We start from the raw sequence: 21,339 nt of genomic DNA, 5'->3' as shown, positions 1-21,339 counted from the left end.
ACGCATGCCAACAGAGAGGGCTCTGTGTGCCCTCTCTGGCACGCGTGCCATAGGTTCGCCATCACTGTCCTATCCCATGACTCTCCAATTTCCTTTAGAGTCTTTCAAGAGATAGTTTGTCAAATGCCTTTTGAAAATCCAGATACACAATATTGACCAGCTTACCTTTATCCACATGTTTGTTCACCCCTTCAAAGAAATGTAATAGATTGGTGAGGCAAGATTTCCCTTTACTAAATCCATGTTAGCTTTGTTTCATTAATCCATGCTTTTGAATATGCTCAATAATTTTGTTCTTTATAATAGTCTCTATCATTTTGCCCGGCATCAACGTCAGGCTCACTGGTCTATAATTTCCCGGATCTCCTCTGCAACCTTTTTAAAAAATCAGCGTTACATTGGCCACCCTCCAATCTTCCAGTACCACGCTTGACTTTAAAGATAGATTACATATTACTAACAATAGTTCCGCAAGTTCATTTTTCAATTCTATCAGTACTCTGGGATGAATACCATCCAGTTCAGGAGATCTGCTACTCTTCAATTTGTCAAATTGCCCCATTACATCCTCCAGGTTTATAGAGATTTCATTCAGTTTATCCGACTCATCAGCTTTGAATGCCACTGGTATCAATCCCAAATCTTCCTCGGTGAAGACTGAAGCAAAGAATTCATTTAATCTCCGTTATGGCTTTGTCTTCCCTGATTGCCCCTTTAACCCTTGGTCATCTAGTGGTCCAACTGATTCTTTTGCCAGCTCCTTCCTTTTAATATACCTAAAAAAAAAATTACTATGTGTTTTTGCCTCCAACACAATCTTTTTTTCAAAGTCCCTTTTCGCCTTCCTTATCAGCGCTTTGCTTTTGACTTGGCATTCTTTATGCTGTTTCTTATTATTTTCAGTTGGTTTCTTCTTCCATTTTATGAAGGATTTTCTTTTAGCTCTAATAGCTTCCTTCACCTCACTTTTTAACCATGCCGGCTATCGTTTGGTCTTCCTTCCTCCTTTTTCAATACACTGAACATATTTGGCCAGGACTTCCAGGATAGTATTTTTGACCTTTGCAGCTGCTCCTCTAAGTTTTTTCTCACTGTTCTTCTCATTTTATCATAGTCTCCTTTTTGAAAGTTAAACACTAACATATTGGATTTCCTGTGTATACTTACTCCAGAGCCAATATCAAATCTGATCATATTATATTCACTGTTATCAAGCAGCCCAAGCACCATTACCTCCCGCACCAGATCATGTGCTGCACTAAGGACTTGGTCTAGAATTATTCCTTCTCTTTGTCGGCTCCTATACTAGCTGTTCCATAAAGCAATCCTTGATTTCGTCAAGGAATTTTACCTCCCTAGCATGCCCTGATGTTACATTTACCCAGTCAATATCGGAGTAATTGAAATCACCCATTATTATTGTGTTGTCCAGTTTGTTAGCCTCCCTAATTTTCGATAGCATTTCCACATTCGTCTGTTCATCCTGACCATGCATACGGTAGTACACTCCTATCACTATCCTTTTCCTCTTTACACATGAAATTTCAATCCACAGGGATTCCAAGATGTGTTTTGGTTCTTGCAGAATTTTCAATCTTTTTGATTGAAGGCCCTCCTTAACATACAATGCTACCCCTCCACCAATTCGATCTACCCTATCACTATGATATAATTTGTACCCTGGTATGACAGTGACCTCCTTTCACCAGGCCTCAGAAATGCCTGTTATATCTAATTTTTCATTTAGTGCAATATATTCTAACTCGCCCATCTCATTTCTTAGGCTTCTGGCATTCGCATACAGACATTTCAAACTGTTTGTTGTTCCTATTTACATTTTGCTCAGTACTTGACAGTGTTAATTTGCAATCTTTTGTCTGATTTTTATTTAAGAACACCTGATCTACTAAAAGATAAAGAAGGCCAAGAGGGATTACAAAAAAAAGATAGCATTAGAGGCAAAAAAAACATAGTAAAAAATTTTTTCGGTATATTAAAAGCAGGAAGCCGGCAAAAGAATCGGTTGGGCCGCTGGATGACCGAGGGGTAAAAGGGGCGATCAAGGAAGACAAAGACGTAGCGGAGAGACTGAATGAATTCTTTGCTTCGGTCTTCACCGAGGAAGATTTGGGTGGGATACCAGTGTCGGAAATGGTACTTCAAGTGGACGAGTCGGAGAAACTTACTGACTTCACGGTAAACCTGGAGGACGTAATGGGGCAGGCAGTTCAACAAACTGAAGAGTAGCAAATCTCCTGGACCGGATGGTATTCATCCTAGAGTACTGATAGAACTGAAAAATGAGCTTGCAGAGCTACTGCTAGTGATATGCAACTTATCCATAAAAACGAGCGTGGTACCGGAAGATTGGAGGGTGGCCAATGTAACGCCGATTTTTAAAAAAGGCTCCAGGGAAGATCCGGGAAATTATAGACCGGTGAGTCTGACGTCAGTGCCGGGGAAAATGGTAGAGGCTATTATTAAAAACAAAATTACAGAGCACATCCGAGGACATGGATTACTGAGACCAAGTCAGCACGGCTTTTGTGTGGGGAAATCTTGCCTGACCAATTTACTTCAATTCTTTGAAGGAGTAAACAAACATGTGGACAAAGGGGAACCGGTTGATATTGTGTATCTGGATTTTCAAAAGGCGTTTGACAAGGTACCTCATGAAAGGCTACAGAGGAAATTGGAGGGTCATGGGATAGGAGGAAAGTCCTATTGTGGATTAAAAACTGGTTGAAGGATAGGAAACAGAGAGTGGGGTTAAATGGTCAGTATTCACAATGGAGAAGGGTAGTTAGTGGGGTTCCTCAGGGGTCTATGCTAGGACCGCTGCTTTTTAATATATTTATAAATGATTTAGAGATGGGAGTAACTAGCGAGGTAATTAAATTTGCTGATGACACAAAGTTATTCAAAGTTGTTAAATCGTGACAGGATTGTGAAAAATTACAAGAGGACCTTACGAGACTGGGAGACTGGGCGGCTAAATGGCAGATGACGTTTAATGTGAGTAAGTGCAAGGTGATGCATGTGGGGAAAAAAGAACCCGAATTATAGCTACGTCATGCAAGGTTCCACGTTAGGAGTTACGGACCAAGAAAGGGATCTGGGTGTCGTCGTTGATAATACGTTGAAACCATCTGCTCAGTGTGCTGCTGCGACTAGGAAAGTGAATAGAATGTTGGGTATTATTAGGAAAGGTATGGAAAACAGGTGTGAGGATGTTATAATGCCATTGTATCGCTCCATGGTGCGACCGCACCTTGAGTATTGTGTTCAATTCTGGTCGCCGCATCTCAAGAAAGATATAGTAGAATTGGAAAAGGTGCAGCGAAGGGCAACTAAAATGATAGCGGGGATGGGACGACTTCCCTATGAAGAAAGATTAAGGAGGCTAGGGCTATTCAGCTTGGAGAAGAGACGGCTGAGGGGAGACATGATAGAGGTATATAAAATAATGAGTGGAGTGGAACAGATGGATGTGAAGCGTCTGTTCACGCTTTCCAAAAATGCTAGGACTAGGGGGCATGCGATGAAACTAGAGTGTAGTACATTTAAAACAAATTGGAGAAAATATTTCTTCACCCAACGCATAATTAAACTCTGGAATTTGTTGCCGGAGAAAGTGGTGAAGGCGGTTAGCTTAGCAGAGTTTAAAAAGGGGTTGGACGATTTCCTAAAGGACAAGTCCATAAACCGCTACTAAATGGACTTGGGAAAAATCCACAGTTCCAGGAATAACATGTATAGAATGTTTGTACGTTTGGGAAGCTTGCCAGGTGCCCTTGGCCTGGATTGGCTGCTGTCGTGGACAGGATGCTGGGCTCGATGGACCCTTGGTCTTTTCCCAGTATGGCATTACTTATGTACTTATGTACTTTTGCAACCTCGCTATCAGGATACTCTATCTTCCCTGTTTTGGCGATATCTTTGTAAGATACTTTGTTCCAAACCATGTGTTTTTGAATGACTGTCGGCCTTCCTCCAGGTTCTAGTTTAAAAGCTTCTCTATCTCCATTTAAATGCCGATGCTAGCAGCCTGGTCCCACCCTGGTTAAGGTGGAGACCATACTTCCGGAATAGGCTCCCCATTCCCCAGAATGTTGCCCAGTTCCTAACAAATCTAAAACCCTCCTCCCTGCACCATCACCTCATCCACACATTGAGACTCCGGAGCTCTGCCTGTCTCTTGGGCCCTGTGTGTGGAACAGGTAGCACTTCAGAAAATGCTACCCTAGAGGTTCTGGATTTGAGCTTTCTACCTAAGAGCCTAAATTTGGCTTCCAGAACCTCTCTCCCACATTTTCCTATGTCATTGGTACCCACTTGTACCAAGACAATCGGCTCCTCCTCAGCACTATCTAAAATCCTATCTAGGTGACGCATGAGGTCTGCCATCTTCGCACCAGGCAGACAAGTCACCAGGGAATCCTCACGTCCACCAGCCACCCAGCTATCTACATGCCTAATAATCAAATCACCAACTACAACAGCCGTCCTAACCCTTCCCACCTGGGCAGTAGCTCCTGGAGACACATCCTCGGTACGAGAGGATATTGTATTCCCTGGTGTGCTGGTCCTGTCTACAAGATAACTTCCAGCTGCACCAGGGTGGCCTCCCTCCTCCAAGGCAGCACAGGGGCTGCCAGATTGGAGGTGGGACTTCTCTACAACATCCATGTATGCAGGGGCTTAGCTACATGGGGCCAAGGGGGCATGGACCCCATAGATTTGGCCCTGGCCCCCCCTGCCGCCGACCCCTTCGACCCCCCCCTCCCGCCACCAACCCTCCCCTGCCGCCGCCACCGTCGGGTACCTTTGCTGGGGGGCCCCAACCCCCGCCAGCCGAAGTCCTCTTCTCCAGCACGGCCGTGTTGCTGATCTGCAAGAGCAGGCTTCTGTTTCTGTGAGTCTGACGTCCAGGACGTCAGACTCACAGAAACAGAAGCCTGCCCTTGCAGATCAGCAACGCAGCTCCGCTGGAGAAGAGGACTTCGGCTGGCGGGGCTGGGGACCCCTGCCAGCAAAGGTACCCAAAGGCAGCGGCGGGGGAGGGTTGAGGGTGGTGGGAAGGGGGGGGTCGAAAGGGTTGGCGCCGGGTGGGTCAAAGGTGGTGGTGACGGTGGGGGGGGGGGGGTCAAAAATGACAGGAAGGGGGTCGGCGGTGCCGGGGGGGGAGGGCTAAAATGTGCCCCATCACCTCAGGCTCTAGACCTCCCTCCTGCCGAAGTCTGGCTGCACCCCTGCCTGTATGCCTCCTCTATATACCTGTCTGTCTCCCTCAGCTCCTCCAAGTCTGCTACTCTAGCCTCAAGAGAACGGACTTGTTCTCTGAGAGCTAGGAGCTCTTTGCATCAAGCACACACATATGACATCTTACCAAATGGGAGATAATCATACATGTGACACTCAATGCAAAAGACTGGATAACACCCCTCTCACTGCTGGACTACTGTCTGTATTATAGCGTTGTTTAATTAAAACTTCTTAAGGTACTAGGGATATCAGATGAATATAATGAGCCTTAAGATTGGTGTAATTTGTAATTTATTTAGGGTTTGCTTCTTAGAAACTAAGTAAATGTAATTAAAACTCTAATGAAAACTCCCCTCTTGTTGTCCTAATTAGAATAATTGACTATATAAATGAAGAATTGAGCTAGGGGTGGGTGGGAATGAGGACTGAACTTGGCCCTTCTGTGCCTTCTAGAGACTATCTATTAATGCTGTGGCAGAAAACCATGGGGGAAAGGTTATGTAGACTAGCCAATAAAGTTTGCTTACTTCTTTTTTTTTTTAAGTCTGTGTTTATCAATATCCTTCAATTCTTCTTTTAAACCATAATCTTTAAGCTACCAAGCACAGAATAAAATAATGTCACTTACCAACAGAGATGTCCTCTTCTCTCAGAACTTCTCAGAAAGAAAGTTAAGTGGGACCTTTCTTCTCTATATAGTTTGGATTCTAAGGAGACTGTTTCAAACAAACCTTTTGAAGCTAGCCCAGTAATCAGATTGCCCTTAGTAACCTTTGCAAATATTTTACTTCCTCACACCTTAATTAACACCTAATTTGTTTGTCTGAACTGATAAAGAATCCTGGTGGTTTGTGTGTTGGGTCTGTGAGTGCTTTCGGGGGAACTGTGGGACCACTGGGAGTGTGGCCTCCAGTAACCTAGAAATAACTGGGGATAATTTGAGAGCGGGAGACTTGCCCAGAGGTGGTTGTGACCCAGTCAGTGGGAGGAGGGTGCTAGTGTAGAGCACAAGCGGCAAGTGCAGGCAGACCTGAGCTGTGCTGGGGATAGACCCTCTAAGTTGCCGTGGGGTAACCTCAGGCGGGTGGCTAGGCATTTCATGACAGACATCTAAGAATGTAAACACATGTTGTAGTGGTGGTGATGGTTTGATACCTAGTATACCTGAATATAACTCTTCTTAAACTAAACAAAAAGGTATGTGCAAAATCCAAATAAATAATAATAATAATTGTGGGTTTGGGAATACGTAACGGTCAAATTAAAATCGGGATTTGTTAAGTTTTGCTTCTAATGACCTGGAGTAATATAACAACCCTAAGAAAACTGACTTCACAACTAAGTCTCAATTTAAATATTTTACCTGAATTAGGAGTCCTTTTACTAAGCTGTGGTAAGGGCTAGCACGTTCTTACTGCAGATTAAAATGGTTTACCGCAGGATGTGCTCAGGCATCCCTCAGTAAGTTTGGGATCTGCATGTGCAAACCATGCACTAAAAAATAATTTTATCTTTTTCTGTGAGGGTGCGTGTCTGGGGACTAAGAGTGGGCATTTCTGTTCTAATCAGTGCATCTATTTTACTGTGCACTAACTGATTAGCACAGGATTAGCTTGTGAAACCTTACTGCCTCCAATATAGGTGTTGGAAAGTGCTCACACACTAATTTTTGTAATGGTTGCATACTAATTACAAAATGAGTGCATGGCCATTAATGCAGACAATAGGAGAGTCAGCCATTTTCTGGCTGTAGTAAAAATGGCCTTAGCGCACAGGAAATACCCGCATAAGGGCATGCTAGGGTCTCTTTTTACTGCAGCTTAGTAAAAGGACCCCTTAATAGCTTATCTCTTTTTTTAAATTATATTTAAGTTGTTAACACATTGCAATAGGCTTATTGCTGTCCTGTGAGTTACAAACCAAAAAACGAGTGAGAACAGGATCAGGCGCTTCAAAACAGACAAGGGACTCTCAATATGTAGTTTGAAAAATTTATTTGGTGATGACTCGACACGGTACTATGTTTTGGCATATGCGTACCTGCTTCAGGAGTCTGCAAAGATATAAATAATCAAAAATATAAAAAATCGCAAAAATAGGCATATTAATACAATAAAAAATGTCATAAAGTATAAATAATTCAAAAATAACAGCAGGGTTGACATATAATATGGCACAGGTGTGGGTATAATTAGGAGGAAAAAGCCTTGAGAAAACTCCTCTTTTGTGCAACCAAATGCTTCAATCGAAGTTGGACTTTCTCATCATAGGCTGAAAAAACCTCCAATCACAACTTAAACTAAGAACATTAAAGCTTTTCAACTTAGCTTATGCTGTTCTTCAATGGTCTTGATCTTTGCATTTGTCTATAAGTGTTGGCTGTGAACGTTGGCTTCACTGCCACGCTGCCACGGAGTCAGCTTCAGAACGTTGGAGGTGCGAATTATTATATTAGATATGTCTATATTTGTGATTATATCTGTGCAGGCTCCTGAAGTAGGAACACACGTGCTGAAACATGGTACCGTGTCAAGTCATCACCAAATAAAAGTTTCAAACTATATATTGAGAGTCCCTTGTCTGTTTCAAAGAGCCTGATCCTGTTCTCACTCCTTTTTTGGCTGCTGTTCTTTCCACTTCTGTGTTCCTCTTGCACTATGAGTTACAAGGACATTAGCCCTTTTCTAGACTTCAGATTTCTCAGTGTGTTTGGCCTTTTCCAGCTAGTTTATCACTAAAGTAACTGTACCTCTCATTCTGCCTCCATTTCTCAGGAACTACAGTTTCACCGAGGAAGAAGGAGCCCGGAAAGATGCTACTCAGATCATGATTATCATAACTGATGGAGATGCTAGTGATGGGACAATTGTGTACAATCCAAATCCTGTAGATGTGGCTGAAAAGAGAGGAATCGTCCGCTACATCATTGGGGTAAAGTAATGTAGCTATACAAGTATGCATTACAGCACCTCCCCCCTCCCCCCTCCTCATTATCCTTGTACTTGGTGCCAAGGGAGTGGTGTAGCACTCTACAAGAACTAAAATAATGTTACTTAGACCAGTTCCTCAAATCTTGTTTGACTATACAAAGATTTTGTCTTGAGTTTAGCCACCCATCTATTTATTCCAATTGACTCTGTACTACCCATTTTGTCCCTGTCTATATATCTCCACTTGGCCCCTCAGGTAGCTAGAAAAGCATTAAAATCATATCTATGTTATTTGAATGTTCAATTACTTGCTTGTTATGTGTTTTATTGGTATTATGCTGACATCGTATTATATCTATGTTATTTGAATATTCTTCCATGCTGTCTATTATGGTATTGTTTGTATTGTACTGACAGCATATTTCCAAGTTTACCCTATTTATTGTATTTATGTTTATATTTGGTCATTTTACTATTGTTACAATGCTAACAAAATTGTTATACTGGACCTGCTGTACACTGCCTTGGGTGAATCTGTTCATAAAGGCAGTTAATAAATCCCAATAAATAAGTACAAATTCTAAAGAGTGAGAATTTTCAGGCAATGCAAATGAGGTATAAATCTAAAAATATTAAAGCATAGTGATGCTTTGCAAATGAAAAGACAGCTTAAAATATTTACTTTTCTTTGGAGCATCCAAAAAAATACCATCAAAGTGGAAACAATTGGGAGTAATTCTGTAAAGGAGGCGCTAACATTTACACATTTTGGGCAGACTGGATGGACCGTGCAGGTCTTTTTCTGCCGTCATCTACTATGTTACTATCCTGCTTATAATCGAAAGAGAAAAACGCCTATATTGTGACCCAAATCGGGAGATAGACGTTTATCTCCCAAAAACGAATAAAGCGGTATAATCAAAAGCCGAATTTGGACGTTTTCAACTGCACTCAGTCGCAGATGCGGACAACGTTGATGGGGGCGTGTCGTGGTGAAGGCGGAACTGGGGCGTGGTTATCTGCCGATCAGAGATGGGCGCCTTTCGCCGATAATGGAAAAAAAATATGCGTTTTTAGCGAGAATTTAGGGCACTTTTCCTGGACCCTGTTTTTCCACGAATAAGGCCCCAAAAAGTGCCCTAAATGACCAGATGACCACTGGAGGGAATCGGGGATGACCTCCCCTGACTCCCCCAGTGGTCACGAACCCCCTCCCACCACAAAATATGCCGTTTCACAACTTTTTATTTTCACCCTCAAATGTCATACCCACCTCCCTGGCAGCAGTATGCAGGTCACTGGAGCAGTGGACTTCAGGCAGGTGGACCCAGGCTCATTCCCCCCCCCCCCCCCACCTGTTACACTTGTGCTGGTAAATGGGAGCCCTCCAAACCGCCCCCCAAACCCACTGTACCCACGTGTAGGTGCCCCCCTTCACCCCTTAGGGCTATAGTAATGGTGTAGACTTGTGGGCAGTGGGTTTTGAGGGGGATTTTGGGGGCTCAACACCCAAGGGAAGGGTGCTATGCACCTGGGAGCTGTTTTACCTTTTTTTTTTTTTTTTTTGTAAAAGTGCCCCCTAGGGTGCCCGGTTGATGTCCTGGCATGTGAGGTGGACCGGTGCAGTACGAATCCTGGCCCCTCCCACGAATAAATGTCTTGGAGTTATTCGTTTTTGAGCTGGGCGTTTTCGGTTTCCATTATCGCTGAAAAACAAAAACGCCCAGCTCAAAAAAAGATAAACGTCCATGTTTTTTTGAAAATACGATTCGGTCCGCCCCTTCACGGACCCGTTCTCGGAGATAAACGCCCATGGAGATAGGCGTTTCTGTTTGATTATGCCCCTCCATATGTTACACATGAATTATGAGTATAAATGTATAGAATGCTAGCATATACATATGTGATGCATGCATAAATGCTGAAAATTCACCTAAACAGTACACCGGCATAAAAACCCTCCATCCATGGTCAATATTATGAAACACAGTTCCAATATTTCAAATGCCATAAAGCTCAAAACTTATCTGTTCAACCACAGTTCATAGCAACAGGAACTCCGTTATCATCCAGTGTCACGGTCCTACCATGACTTGGCAATGTCCAAGGACTAGGCAGGTCTGCGGGAGCACTGATGAGTGTGGAGGAGGAGTCTGCAGCTGCATCCACCGGTGCACTCTGCCGACATGCATAGAGCTTATTTCGGGGATTGGATGGGCCAGTGTCTATTTTGCATGACATCAGAAGCCAGACCCGATTTAATCCCGCCAATATTTCAAACAGACACTCTAGCATCAAAGCCATCCTAGCTTACAGTTCTCGCTCAGCTATGGGTCTTGAGATATCTTGTGCTTGTGCCTTTGTGGGCTTGGCTTTAGCCTTCTGCTTGTGAGTGTTACCTATGCAGCGTGTTGCAGCTTGTATCTAAGTGCATAAGTACGTAAGTATTGCCATACTGGGACAGACCAAGGGTCTATCAAGCCCAGCATCCTGTTTTCACCAGTGGCCAATCCAGGTCACAAATACCTGTCAAGATCCCTAAAAAGTTCAATACATTTTATGCTGCTTATCCCAGAAATAAGCAGTGGATTTTCCCCAAGTCAATTTAATAATGGTCTATGGACTTTTCCTTTGGGAAGCCGTCCAGACCTTTTTTAAACCCCACTAAGCTAACTGCCTTTACCACATTCTCTGGCAAAGAATTCCAGAGTTTAATTGCACATTGAGTGGGTTTGCCTTTAGTCTTGTGCTTACTGAGTGATTCCAGTACAGCGTGTTGCTGCTTGTGTTTGTGTGGGCTTGTCTTTCACCCTGTGTTTTCCTTCAGTCTGCTTCCTGTACACTTCTTTCCTTTCTTGCTTACTGATTGGTTTCCAGTTCAGCCTTGCGTCCCAAGTGACTGGACTGTGTTTCGCATGGGTTCCATTTTGGCCTTGCAGCCCATATGAGTGTTTTCGCCTCTTCTTCTTTTATCTTGCTTTCTGGTCCTATTGTGCATGTGGGGGTCTTGTAGCCTTTTAGTTTCCTTTTGCTGGCGTGGGTTCAGTCTGACATAAGCCTTAGCCTTTGTCCTGAGAGTTACTCCCAACCATAACATCCAGCTATAGGTACTCTAGCTATAGGGACCTCAAGTGAATAGAATATTCATCCGGAAAATCATGATCCAATCCACCAACAAGGTCCTTGTTTTCGCAGACTCTTTCCTCTTCTTCAGGGTGAAAACGAACCATTCAAAGCAACACACCATCTGTTCTTGGTTCCCTATGCTCATATCTCCGGTAGTTAGCTGCAAGACCTTATACCTATCTCCATGGGCGTCTATGTCCGAAAACGGGTACGTGAAGAGGCGGGACAGACCGTATTTTCAAGAAAATGGACGTTTTTCAGCTGGGCGTTTGGTTTTTTTAGCGATAATGGAAACTAAAAACGCCCAGCTCAAAAACGTCCTAATCCGAGCCATTTGGTCGTGGGAGAGGCCACGATTCGTGGTACACTCGCCCCCCTGACATGCCAGGACACCAACTGGGCACCCTAGAGGGCACTGCAGTGGACTTCAGACAACGCTCCCACATGCATAGCTCCCTTACCACGGGTGCTGAGCCCCCAACCCCCCTCCCCAAAAACCCACTACCCACAAATGTACAACACTACCATAGCTCTTAGGGGTGAAGGGGGCACCTACATGTGGGTACAGTGGGTTTTGCAGACCTCCCATTTACCAGCACAAGTGTTACAGGTAGGGGGGGGTGGGCCTGGGTCCACCTGGCTGAAGTGCACTGCGGTACCCACTAAAAGTGCTCCAGGGACCCGCATACACGCAGGCCTCTAGGACTTCTTGCTGCTATATAACATTGGCACACCAGTTGACACCTGAAGACTAATCTCTCCGAAAACGTCCTTTATTGGAATAAGCATGCTTACTCACAGTTAACTGCAGATCAGAGGTTGTGCCCCACTGGCTTGTAAATCTGTAGGCAAAGGTGAGGTTGTGTTGTAAGGAGGAGCAGTTAAACCACATGGTCTTCACCAGTGTTGCCAGGTGGGCGGTTTTCCGCGACCCGCCGCGGGAAATTTTTGCCCGCGGCGGGTTGCGGTTTTTTTGGGCTGTTTTTTGGGCTTCCGGGCGGTTTTTTGTGCGGCTTTTTCGGCCGCGGGGGGCGGGGTTAGTGACGTTTTTGGGCGGGGTTAGTGACGTAGGAGGCGGGGCCGATGACGTGGGAGGCGGGGCCGATGACGTGGGAGGCGGGGCCGATGACGTCGGAAGCGGGGCCGGTGACGGCGGGGGCGGGGTTGATGACGGCGGGGGCGGGGGTGATGACGCGGGGGGGGGGGTGTCAGGGGCGGGGTTTGTGTTTGGGCGGGTTTTGGGCTGTTTTTTGGGCTGGATTGGGCTGGAAAAAAAATTTCCACCTGGCAACCCTGGTCTTCACTGGCTTCTGCCTGAAAGATACACACAGATAAGAATTGCTCTGCCTTTAATTCTGGATTAATTCTGCATTTATATCTTAATTCTGGCTTAATTCTGCATTTATATCTTTCCTGTTTTGTTACATACTCTGCTAAATTAGTGATTTGCATGTCCCAATCCTTAAAGCTGTACACCGGCAAATTTCTTCTGGTGTATTTAAGTGCAGCTCTTCAGATAGGTTACAGAGGAGACATTCCTACAGTCTTAAGCTTCCCTAGGAAAAAGAAAAAAAAATCTGTATATCTGCTAATATTGTGATTTACTTGCTGTGTTTTAAACTGGTTTGATATCTGTTTAATCTGAAAACTAGCAAAAGAATTAGATCTTTTGTTTGCTCCCTAAAAATGTATCCTTCCCCCATCTGGCTTGTAAATCTGTAGGCAAAGGTGAGGTTGTGTTGTAAGGAGGAGCAGTTAAACCACATGGTCTTCACTGGCTCCTGCCTGAAAGATACACACAGATAAGAATTGCTCTGCCTTTAATTCTGGATTAATTCTGCATTTATATCTTTATATCTTTCCTGTTTTGTTACATACTCTGCTAAAATAGTGATTTGCATGTCCCAATCCTTAGAGCTGTACACCGGCAAATTTCTTCTGGTGAATTTAAGTGCAGCTCTTCAGATAGGTTACAGAGGAGACATTCCTACAGTCTTAAGCATAACTACAGTCTTAAGCTTAAGCCCACCCACCCCAAGACGGACACTTCATAAATAACTTCCCCAAATACACTAATTATCTCAATTTAACTCCACCCATATTACAACTGTCTCTGAAAAGAAAACCCCTCATTATCACAGGAATCCCCAGTCTTCTACTCACCAGCTAAGGATTACTGCTCTAAAAATAAGAATCTCAGCCAACAGACCCATAGGCTGCTGTTCTCACTATATCATACCTGTTCATACCCATTTCAATCAATCAGGATGACTTTTATTCTCTGTAATAATTGTGGTGCTTTAGTTTCAAGACTAATTATCTGGAGACTTAAGGCTTGTCCTATCTGTCTGCGAATCACTAGATTAAAACACGAGCTCAGTAAAGTAAAACAGGAACTAGATGCACTTAAAGCAGCATCTAGGACCGCACAATATCATACTGCACAGAATCATACCAAATTATCACCACTACCACAAAGGATAAAACCACCTAAAAATAGATGGATCACCGTAGGCTCAGGCAGACTTCGTTATGTGACAAGAAAACATCCGACCTCACAAGTGTTACCCCTACAAAATTCTTTTACTCCATTACAGAACTGTGATGTTCTTGAAAACAGAACGGAAGCCAAAGAAAAAATAATAAAAGTGGAACAAAAAGATATGAAGGTTCCCAAAGAGAAAAGAAACCCCCAAATCACTATTGTTGAAACGCATACCAGGAAATGTAGATGGAAAGCGATGACCACAAATGCTCGCAGTCTAAGCATAAAGTTCATGACCTTCAGGCCCTGATGTTGGAGGCAGACTTGGATGTTGTTGCAATCACAGAGATGTGGCTAAATGGTTCCCATCAGGGTTGCCAGGTAGAAATTTTTTTTCCAGCCCAATCCAGGCCAGAAACCAGCCCAAAACCCGCCCAAACACAAACCCCGCCCCTGACACCCCCACCCCCGCGTCACCGGCCCCGCCGTCACCGGCCCCGCCTCCCACGTCATCGGGCCCGCCTCCCCGTCATCAGCCCCGCCTCCCCATCATCGGCCCCGCCTCCCACGTCATCGGCCCCGCCTCCCACGTCATCGGCCCCGCCCAAAACGTCACTAACCCCGCCCAAAAACGTCACTAACCCCGCCCCCCGCGGCCGAAAAAAATCAAAAAGCCGCCCAAAAAGCCGCCCGGAAGCCCTAAAAACCGCCCAAAAAACCGCAACCCGCCGCGGGCAAAAATTTCCCGCGGCGGGTCGCGGAAAACCGCCCAATTGGGCGGTAAAACCGCCCACCTGGCAACACTGGTTCCCATGAATGGGATGCAAACATACCAGGCTATAATCTATTTAGGAAGGATAGAGAGGGTCGTAAAGGTGGCGGAGTAGCCCTGTATGTGAGAAATGATATCACTGCGACTGAAATGACAGGGACCTGGGGAAAGGAAGAAGCGATATGGATCACCTTAAAAAGAGATGATAGAACCTCTGTCCACGGGGGTGTTGTCTACAGACCTCCGACACAATTGGAGGAATTAGATAAAGACCTGATCGCAGATATTCAAAAGTTGGGAAGCAAGAGAGAGGTGCTGTTGCTGGGAGACTTCAATCTGCAGGATGTAGATTGGAAGGTTCCGTCTGCAAAATCGGAAAGAAGTAGAGGGATCGTGGATGCTTTCCAAAGTGTTTTGCTCAGACAAATGGTGATGGAACCCACGAGGGAGGGAGCAACACTGGATCTGGTGCTCACAAATGGGGATAGCGTGTCAAATATCCGAGTGGGTGCCCACCTGGGCAGCAGTGACCATCAAACGGTTTGGTTTGATATGACAGCTAAAGTGGAGAGCGGCCACTCAAAACTCAAAGTCCTGGATTTCAAGCGTGCTGACTTTAGTAAAATGGGGGAATACCTGAGGAAGGAGATGATGGGCTGGGAGAAAATAAGAGAAGTGGAAGGACAGTGGTCCAGGCTGAAAGAAGATATAAATAGGGCCACGAACCTTTATGTAAGGAAAGTAAATAAAAGCAAGAGAAAAAGGAAACCGATATGGTTCTCCAAGCAAGTGGTTGAGAAAATAAAGGCTAAAGAGTTGGCGTTCCAGAAATACAGAAAAACTCAAGAAAAGGAACACATGGAGGATTAACGGATGAAAATGAAAGAAGCCAAGAGAGAGATACGACTGGCAAAAGCGCAAGCGGAAGAACAAATGGCTAGAAATCTAAGGAGGGGTGACAAAAATTTCTTCAGGTATATTAGTGAAAGGAGAATGACTAAAAAGGGAATTGTGAGACTAAAAGATACTGCGAACCGCTATGTGGAAAATGATGAAGAAAAAGCAAATTTGCTATATAGATACTTTTGTTCTGTTTTCACAGAGGAAAATCCTGGAGAAGTACCGCGATGGACTGGAAATAATACAATTGAGAATGAAGTGGATAGAGCACCGTTCACGAAAGAAAGTGTGTATCAACAACTTGAAAAGCTAAAGGTGGACAAAGCCATGGGACCGGACGGGATCCACCCCAGGATATTGAGGGAGCTCAGAGAGGTTTTGGCGGGTCCTCTTAAAGATTTGTTTAATATATCCTTGCAGACGGGAAAGGTTCCGAGGGATTGGAGAACGGCGGAGGTGGTCCCTCTTCACAAAAGTGGTGATAGGGAAGAAGCTGGAAACTACAGGCCGGTAAGCCTCACTTCGGTTATTGGAAAAGTAATGGAAGCGATGCTGAAGGAAAGGATAGTGAATTTTCTGGAAGCCAATAAGTTGCAAGATCCGAGACAACATGGTTTTACCAAAGGGAAATCGTGCCAAACGAATCTCATTGAGTTCTTTGATTGGGTGACAGGAGAAATGAATCAGGGACGAGCTATGGACGTAATCTACTTAGATTTCAGCAAAGCCTTTGACACGGTTCCCCACAGGAGGCTCTTAAATAAACTGGAGGGGCTGAAGATAGGACCTAAAGTGGTGAACTGGATTAGGAACTGGTTGACGGACAGATGCCAGAGGGTGGTGGTGAATGGAACTCTCTCGGAGGAAGGAAAGGTGAGTAGTGGAGTGCCTCAGGGATCGGTGCTGGGGCCGATTCTGTTCAATATATTTGTGAGTGACATTGCCGTAGGGTAAAGTTTGCCTATTTGCGGATGATACTAAGATCTGTAACAGAGTGGACACCCCGGAGGGAGTGGAAAACATGAAAAAGGATCTGAGGAAGCTAGAAGAATGGTCTAAGGTTTGGCAATTAAAATTCAATGCGAAGAAATGCAAAGTGATGCACTTAGGGAATAGAAATCCACGGGAGACGTATGTGTTAGGCGAGGAGAGTCTGATAGGTACGGGCGGAGAGAGGGATCTTGGGGTGATAGTATCTGAGGATTTGAAGGCGATGAAACAGTGTGACAAGGCGGTGGCCGTAGCTAGAAGGTTGTTAGGCTGTATAGAGAGAGGTGTGACCAGCAGAAGAAAGGGGGTGTTGATGCCCCTGTATAAGTCGTTGGTGAGGCCCCACCTGGAGTATTGTGTTCAGTTTTGGAGGCCGTATTGTTAAGGATGTAAAAAGAATTGAAGCGGTGCAAAGAAAAGCTACGAGAATGGTATGGGATTTGCGTTACAAAACGTATGAGGAGAGGCTTGCTGAACTAAACATGTACAACTCTGGAGGACAGGAGAAACAGGGGTGATATGATACAGACGTTCAAATATTTGAAAGGTATTAATATGCAAACGAACCTTTTCCAGAGATGGGAAGGTGGTAGAACGAGGGGAACATGAAATGAGATTGAAGGGGGGCAGACTCAAGAAAAATGTCAGGAAGTATTTTTTCACGGAGAGAGTGGTGGATGCTTGGAATGCCCTCCCGCAGGAGGTGGTGGAAATGAAAACGGTAACGGAATTCAAACATGCGTGGGATAAGCATAAAGGAATCCTGTGCCGAAGGAATGGATCCTCAGGAGCTTAGTCAAGATCGGGAGGCAGGGCTGGTGGTTGGGAGGCGGGGATAGTGCTGGGCAGACTTATACGGTCTGTGCCAGAGCCGGTGGTGGGCAGCGGGACTGGTGGTTGGGAGGCGGGGATAGTGCTGGACCAGTGGCGTACCTAGGGTAGTTGACACCCGGGGCCGGTCATTTTTTAACACCCCCCCCCCCCCCCAAATCCAGTACTAGGCATGCCGAGAATACAAAGCACTCAGGACCTATAGAGCAATTCTACCATACCATAAGCAGTCATTTCTACGAGTCACACAAGGAAAAGGAAAGCATCTTAAACACTACAGTGAGCACTAGAACATCAATTCACCTATTGTAAAACGAAACCAGACAGAATAGTACAGATCGTAGATCCTGCACAGTCAATGCCAACTGAAAGCCATGTCTTTTTCACAAACACAGATACACCCTAATCCACTATAGAATAAGTAATCATAAACTTTCTATTTAGACAAAAATTAAACTGAACCCCCAATGCCAGACTCTGCATACAATGCAACACCACAGAAACAGAAACTGTCCCCTAGTACTGTGCAAAATATAAAGACAGCAGATGTAAATTTGAAAAAAAAATCCCTAACAAGTACCAATCACCACTTTACAAATTAACAAATAGAAATAAAACAAATATAGAAAGTAAAATAATACCATTTTATTGGACTAATACATTTAGCTTTCAGAGGCCAAAACCTCCGTCCTTGGGTCAGTACAGTATAGTGCTGTTATAGTATCCTATCCTGACCTGAGGAAGGGGGTTTTGTTCTCCGAAAGTTAGTCAAAATGTATTAAAATTAGTCCAATAAAAAGATTACCTTATTTACATGTTCTATTATAAACATTTAACACATCTACAATACTTTATCCTAAAGCAAAAAAAATAAAAAAATATATTTTATTTACAGTTTGTTGTCTCTGGTTTCTGCTTTCCTCATCTTCTTTTCACCGTCTTCCTTCCATCCAGCATCTGTCTTCACTCTCTCTCTCTCTCCTCTCTCTCTCTCTCTCTCTCTCTCTCTCTCTCTCTCTCTGCCATCCAGTGTCTGCCCTCTCTGCCGTCCCTTCCATCCACTGCCTGCCCTTTCTCTCTGCCCCTTCAATCCACCATTTGCCCTCCCTCTCCCATCCATCCAGGGTCTGCCCTCCCTCTCGCTCCCCCTTCCATCTAGGATCTGTCCCCTCTCTCTCTCTGCCCCTTTTTTCAACCCCCAGTTCCAGCCCCCTTCTCCCCTCTGAACACCCCCACCCCAGTCCCCTTCTCCCCTCCCCTTCTCCTGTCTGAGACCCCCACCACAATCCCCTTCTCCCTTCCCCTGTCTGAGACCCCCACCCCAGTCCCCTTCTCCCCTCCGAACACCCCCACCCCAGTCCCCTTCTCCCCTCCCCTGTCTGAGACCCCCACCCCAGTCCCCTTCTCCCCTCTGAACACCCCCACCCGAGTCCCCTTCTCCCCTCTCCTTCCCTTCTCCCCTCTGAGATCCCCACCCCAGTCCCCTTCTCCCCTCCCCTGTCTGAGATCCCCACCCCAGTCCCCTTCTCCCCTCTGAACACCCCCACCCCTTCTCCCCTCTCCTTCCCTTCTCCCCTCTGAGATTCCCACCCCAGTCCCCTTCTCCCCTCCCCTGTCTGAGACCCCCACCCCAGTCCCCTTCTCCCCTCTGAACACCCCCACCCCAGTCCCCTTCTCCCCTCTCCTTCCCTTCTCCCCTCTGAGATCCCCACCCCAGTCCCCTTCTCCCCTCCCCTGTCTGAGACCCCCACCCCCACCCCAGTCCCCTTCTCCCCTCTGAGATCCCCACCCGTCCCCTTTTCTCCTCCCCCTCCCCTGTCTGAGACCCCCACCCCAGTCCCCTTCTCCCCTCTGAACACCCCCACCCGAGTCCCTTTCGCCCCTCTCCTTCCCCACCTCAGTCCCGTTAAAACCGGCGAAGCAGCGCCTCGTGCCCTGCTTGTAAAAAAAAAAAAATCAAATCTCCTTCCTTCTCCTCGTCTTGACGTCTTGACGTCGACTCGGGCCTTCCAATCAAATTGATTGGAAGGCCTGAGTCGACGTCAAGACGAGAAGGAGGAAGGAGATTTGATTTTTTTTTTTTTTACAAGCAGGGCACGAGGCGCTGCTTCGCCGGTTTTTTAAATGTGAGGCGCCGCGGGAACGGCCACGGGAGGCGGCGGGAGCGGAGCACCCCCCACCCACTGGCACCCGGGGCGGACCGCCCCCACCGCCCCCCCCCCCCCCCCCCTTGGTACGCCACTGTGCTGGACAGACTTGTACGGTCTGTGCCAGAGCCGGTGGTTGGGAGGTGAGGATAGTGCTGGGCAGACTTATACGGTCTGTGCCAGAGCCGGTGGTTGGGAGGAGGGGCAGGTGGTTGGGAGGCGGGGATAGTGCTGGGCAGACTTATACGGTCTGTGCCCTGAAGAGCACAGGTACAAATCAAAGTAGGGTATACACAAAAAGCAGCAAATATGAGTTATCTTGTTGGGCAGACTGGATGGACCGTGCAGGTCTTTTTCTGCCGTCATCTACTATGAGTCTCCCTGGTACTGAGATGAGCAGTAGGTCAGAGCTGGCGGAATGGTGTACAATGCCCTCTTTCAACCACATTCAAGGTAAGAACTAAGTTCTGTAACATGGCTAACACGTGAAAGGGATTTAAAACTGGCTTACAAAAATGGCCACTACCTCATGGACTACCGGAAACAAAACAGGGCACACTCTGACCCAGTAAGCAAGGGGAAAAGCACCATGGGAGTAGAGCCTACCAACTACCAACATCGTGAGCATTTGCCACAAGCTAGTGGAATCACAGAGCCCAATACCCTACACCCACCACAATGCATTGCTGATGTGACTCTGCAGTGCGCATAACAGAAAAGGTGTCACACTCACCTGAGAGGCACATCAGAACCAGGGAAAGACTGTCACAGGATAGAACACATTCTGCTGTCATGGAGGTGGGTACGGCATTTGAGGCTGGCATACAGGCTGGAAAAAAAAAGTTTCCCTCCAGTGGTCATCTGGTCAGTTGGGACACTTTTTTGGGACCTGTTCGTGAAAAAAAAGGGTCCAAAAAAAGTGACTCCAAATCGCGGTAAAAATGCCTTTTTTTTTCGATTATCAGCTAAAGACGCCCATCTCTCCTCGGCTGATAACCACGTCCCAGTTCCGCCTTCACCACGCCTCCAACATGCCCCCATCAACTTTACCCGTTTCCGCGACGGATTGCAGTTGGAAACGCCCAAAATCGGCTTTCGATTATACCGATTTGGGCGCCCACGGGAGAAAGATGCCCATCTCCCGATTTGGGTCACAATATAGGCGTTTTTCTCTTTCGATTATAAGCTGGTTAGAGCCTTACTGATGGCTATCTTTTTATATCCACTATGTGGATCACTCACTTAGATTTTGCTCCACACCACGCCTTCTTTGATGCTGCCCCCCTCTATGGAACACTCTATCAAGATGGCTCTGAAGACCTAACTTTTTCACCAGGCTTTTGGGGTCCATAGATGACAAATGTGATATGCACTGAGAACTGTGCACCTGCCTATCCCCTCCCCCCTCCTTTAAAAAAAATTTTCACTTTCTGTCCTGTCTGAATATAGTATTCCTTTTCCTAATATTTCATAGTTTCCTTTGTATATTTCTTGTATTTTGGTTTGTAAACCACTTTGGTGTATTCGTACGTATAAACCGAATAAACCATAAACCCAGAAAGGTCAATACTCAGCAGAGCAGCCACTGCTTAAAGATCTCTAATAGCACAATCTGTTTAAAGTTAGGAGCGCTATTTATGGGGTCCAATTAAACAGATAAAGCTTTCTAGATGGTGACTGTATATCACTGTTATCCATATTTATTTAGTGATTTATTTCTGCCTTTTTGAAGAAATTCATCCAAGACGGTGTACAGCAAGATTAACCTGGACATAAACAATAAGCAATCACAGCAGTAAAAAAAATATTCAAATAACAATATACATTATAATATGTTACTTTCAATGTTAACACAACATGCATTAAAACATCTTAATAGATAGCATAGGGAGT

At 45.5% G+C, this 21,339-nt stretch overlaps 1 protein-coding gene across 1 annotated transcript in view; it reads left to right on the top strand.

The window, feature by feature from the left end:
* ITGAL (integrin subunit alpha L) overlaps positions 1-21,339 on the top strand; it is a 430,397-nt gene that overhangs the window by 161,810 nt on the left and 247,248 nt on the right. The window contains exon 8 of the mRNA XM_030209478.1: positions 8,040-8,196. Coding sequence (XP_030065338.1) covers positions 8,040-8,196 — 157 coding nt within the window. The remainder of the gene's footprint in view (positions 1-8,039; positions 8,197-21,339) is intronic.

The sequence above is a fragment of the Microcaecilia unicolor genome, chromosome 7 (genome assembly GCF_901765095.1).
Source record: "Microcaecilia unicolor chromosome 7, aMicUni1.1, whole genome shotgun sequence".
NCBI lineage: Eukaryota > Metazoa > Chordata > Amphibia > Gymnophiona > Siphonopidae > Microcaecilia > Microcaecilia unicolor.
This window is presented reverse-complemented; position numbering and strand designations above follow the sequence as displayed.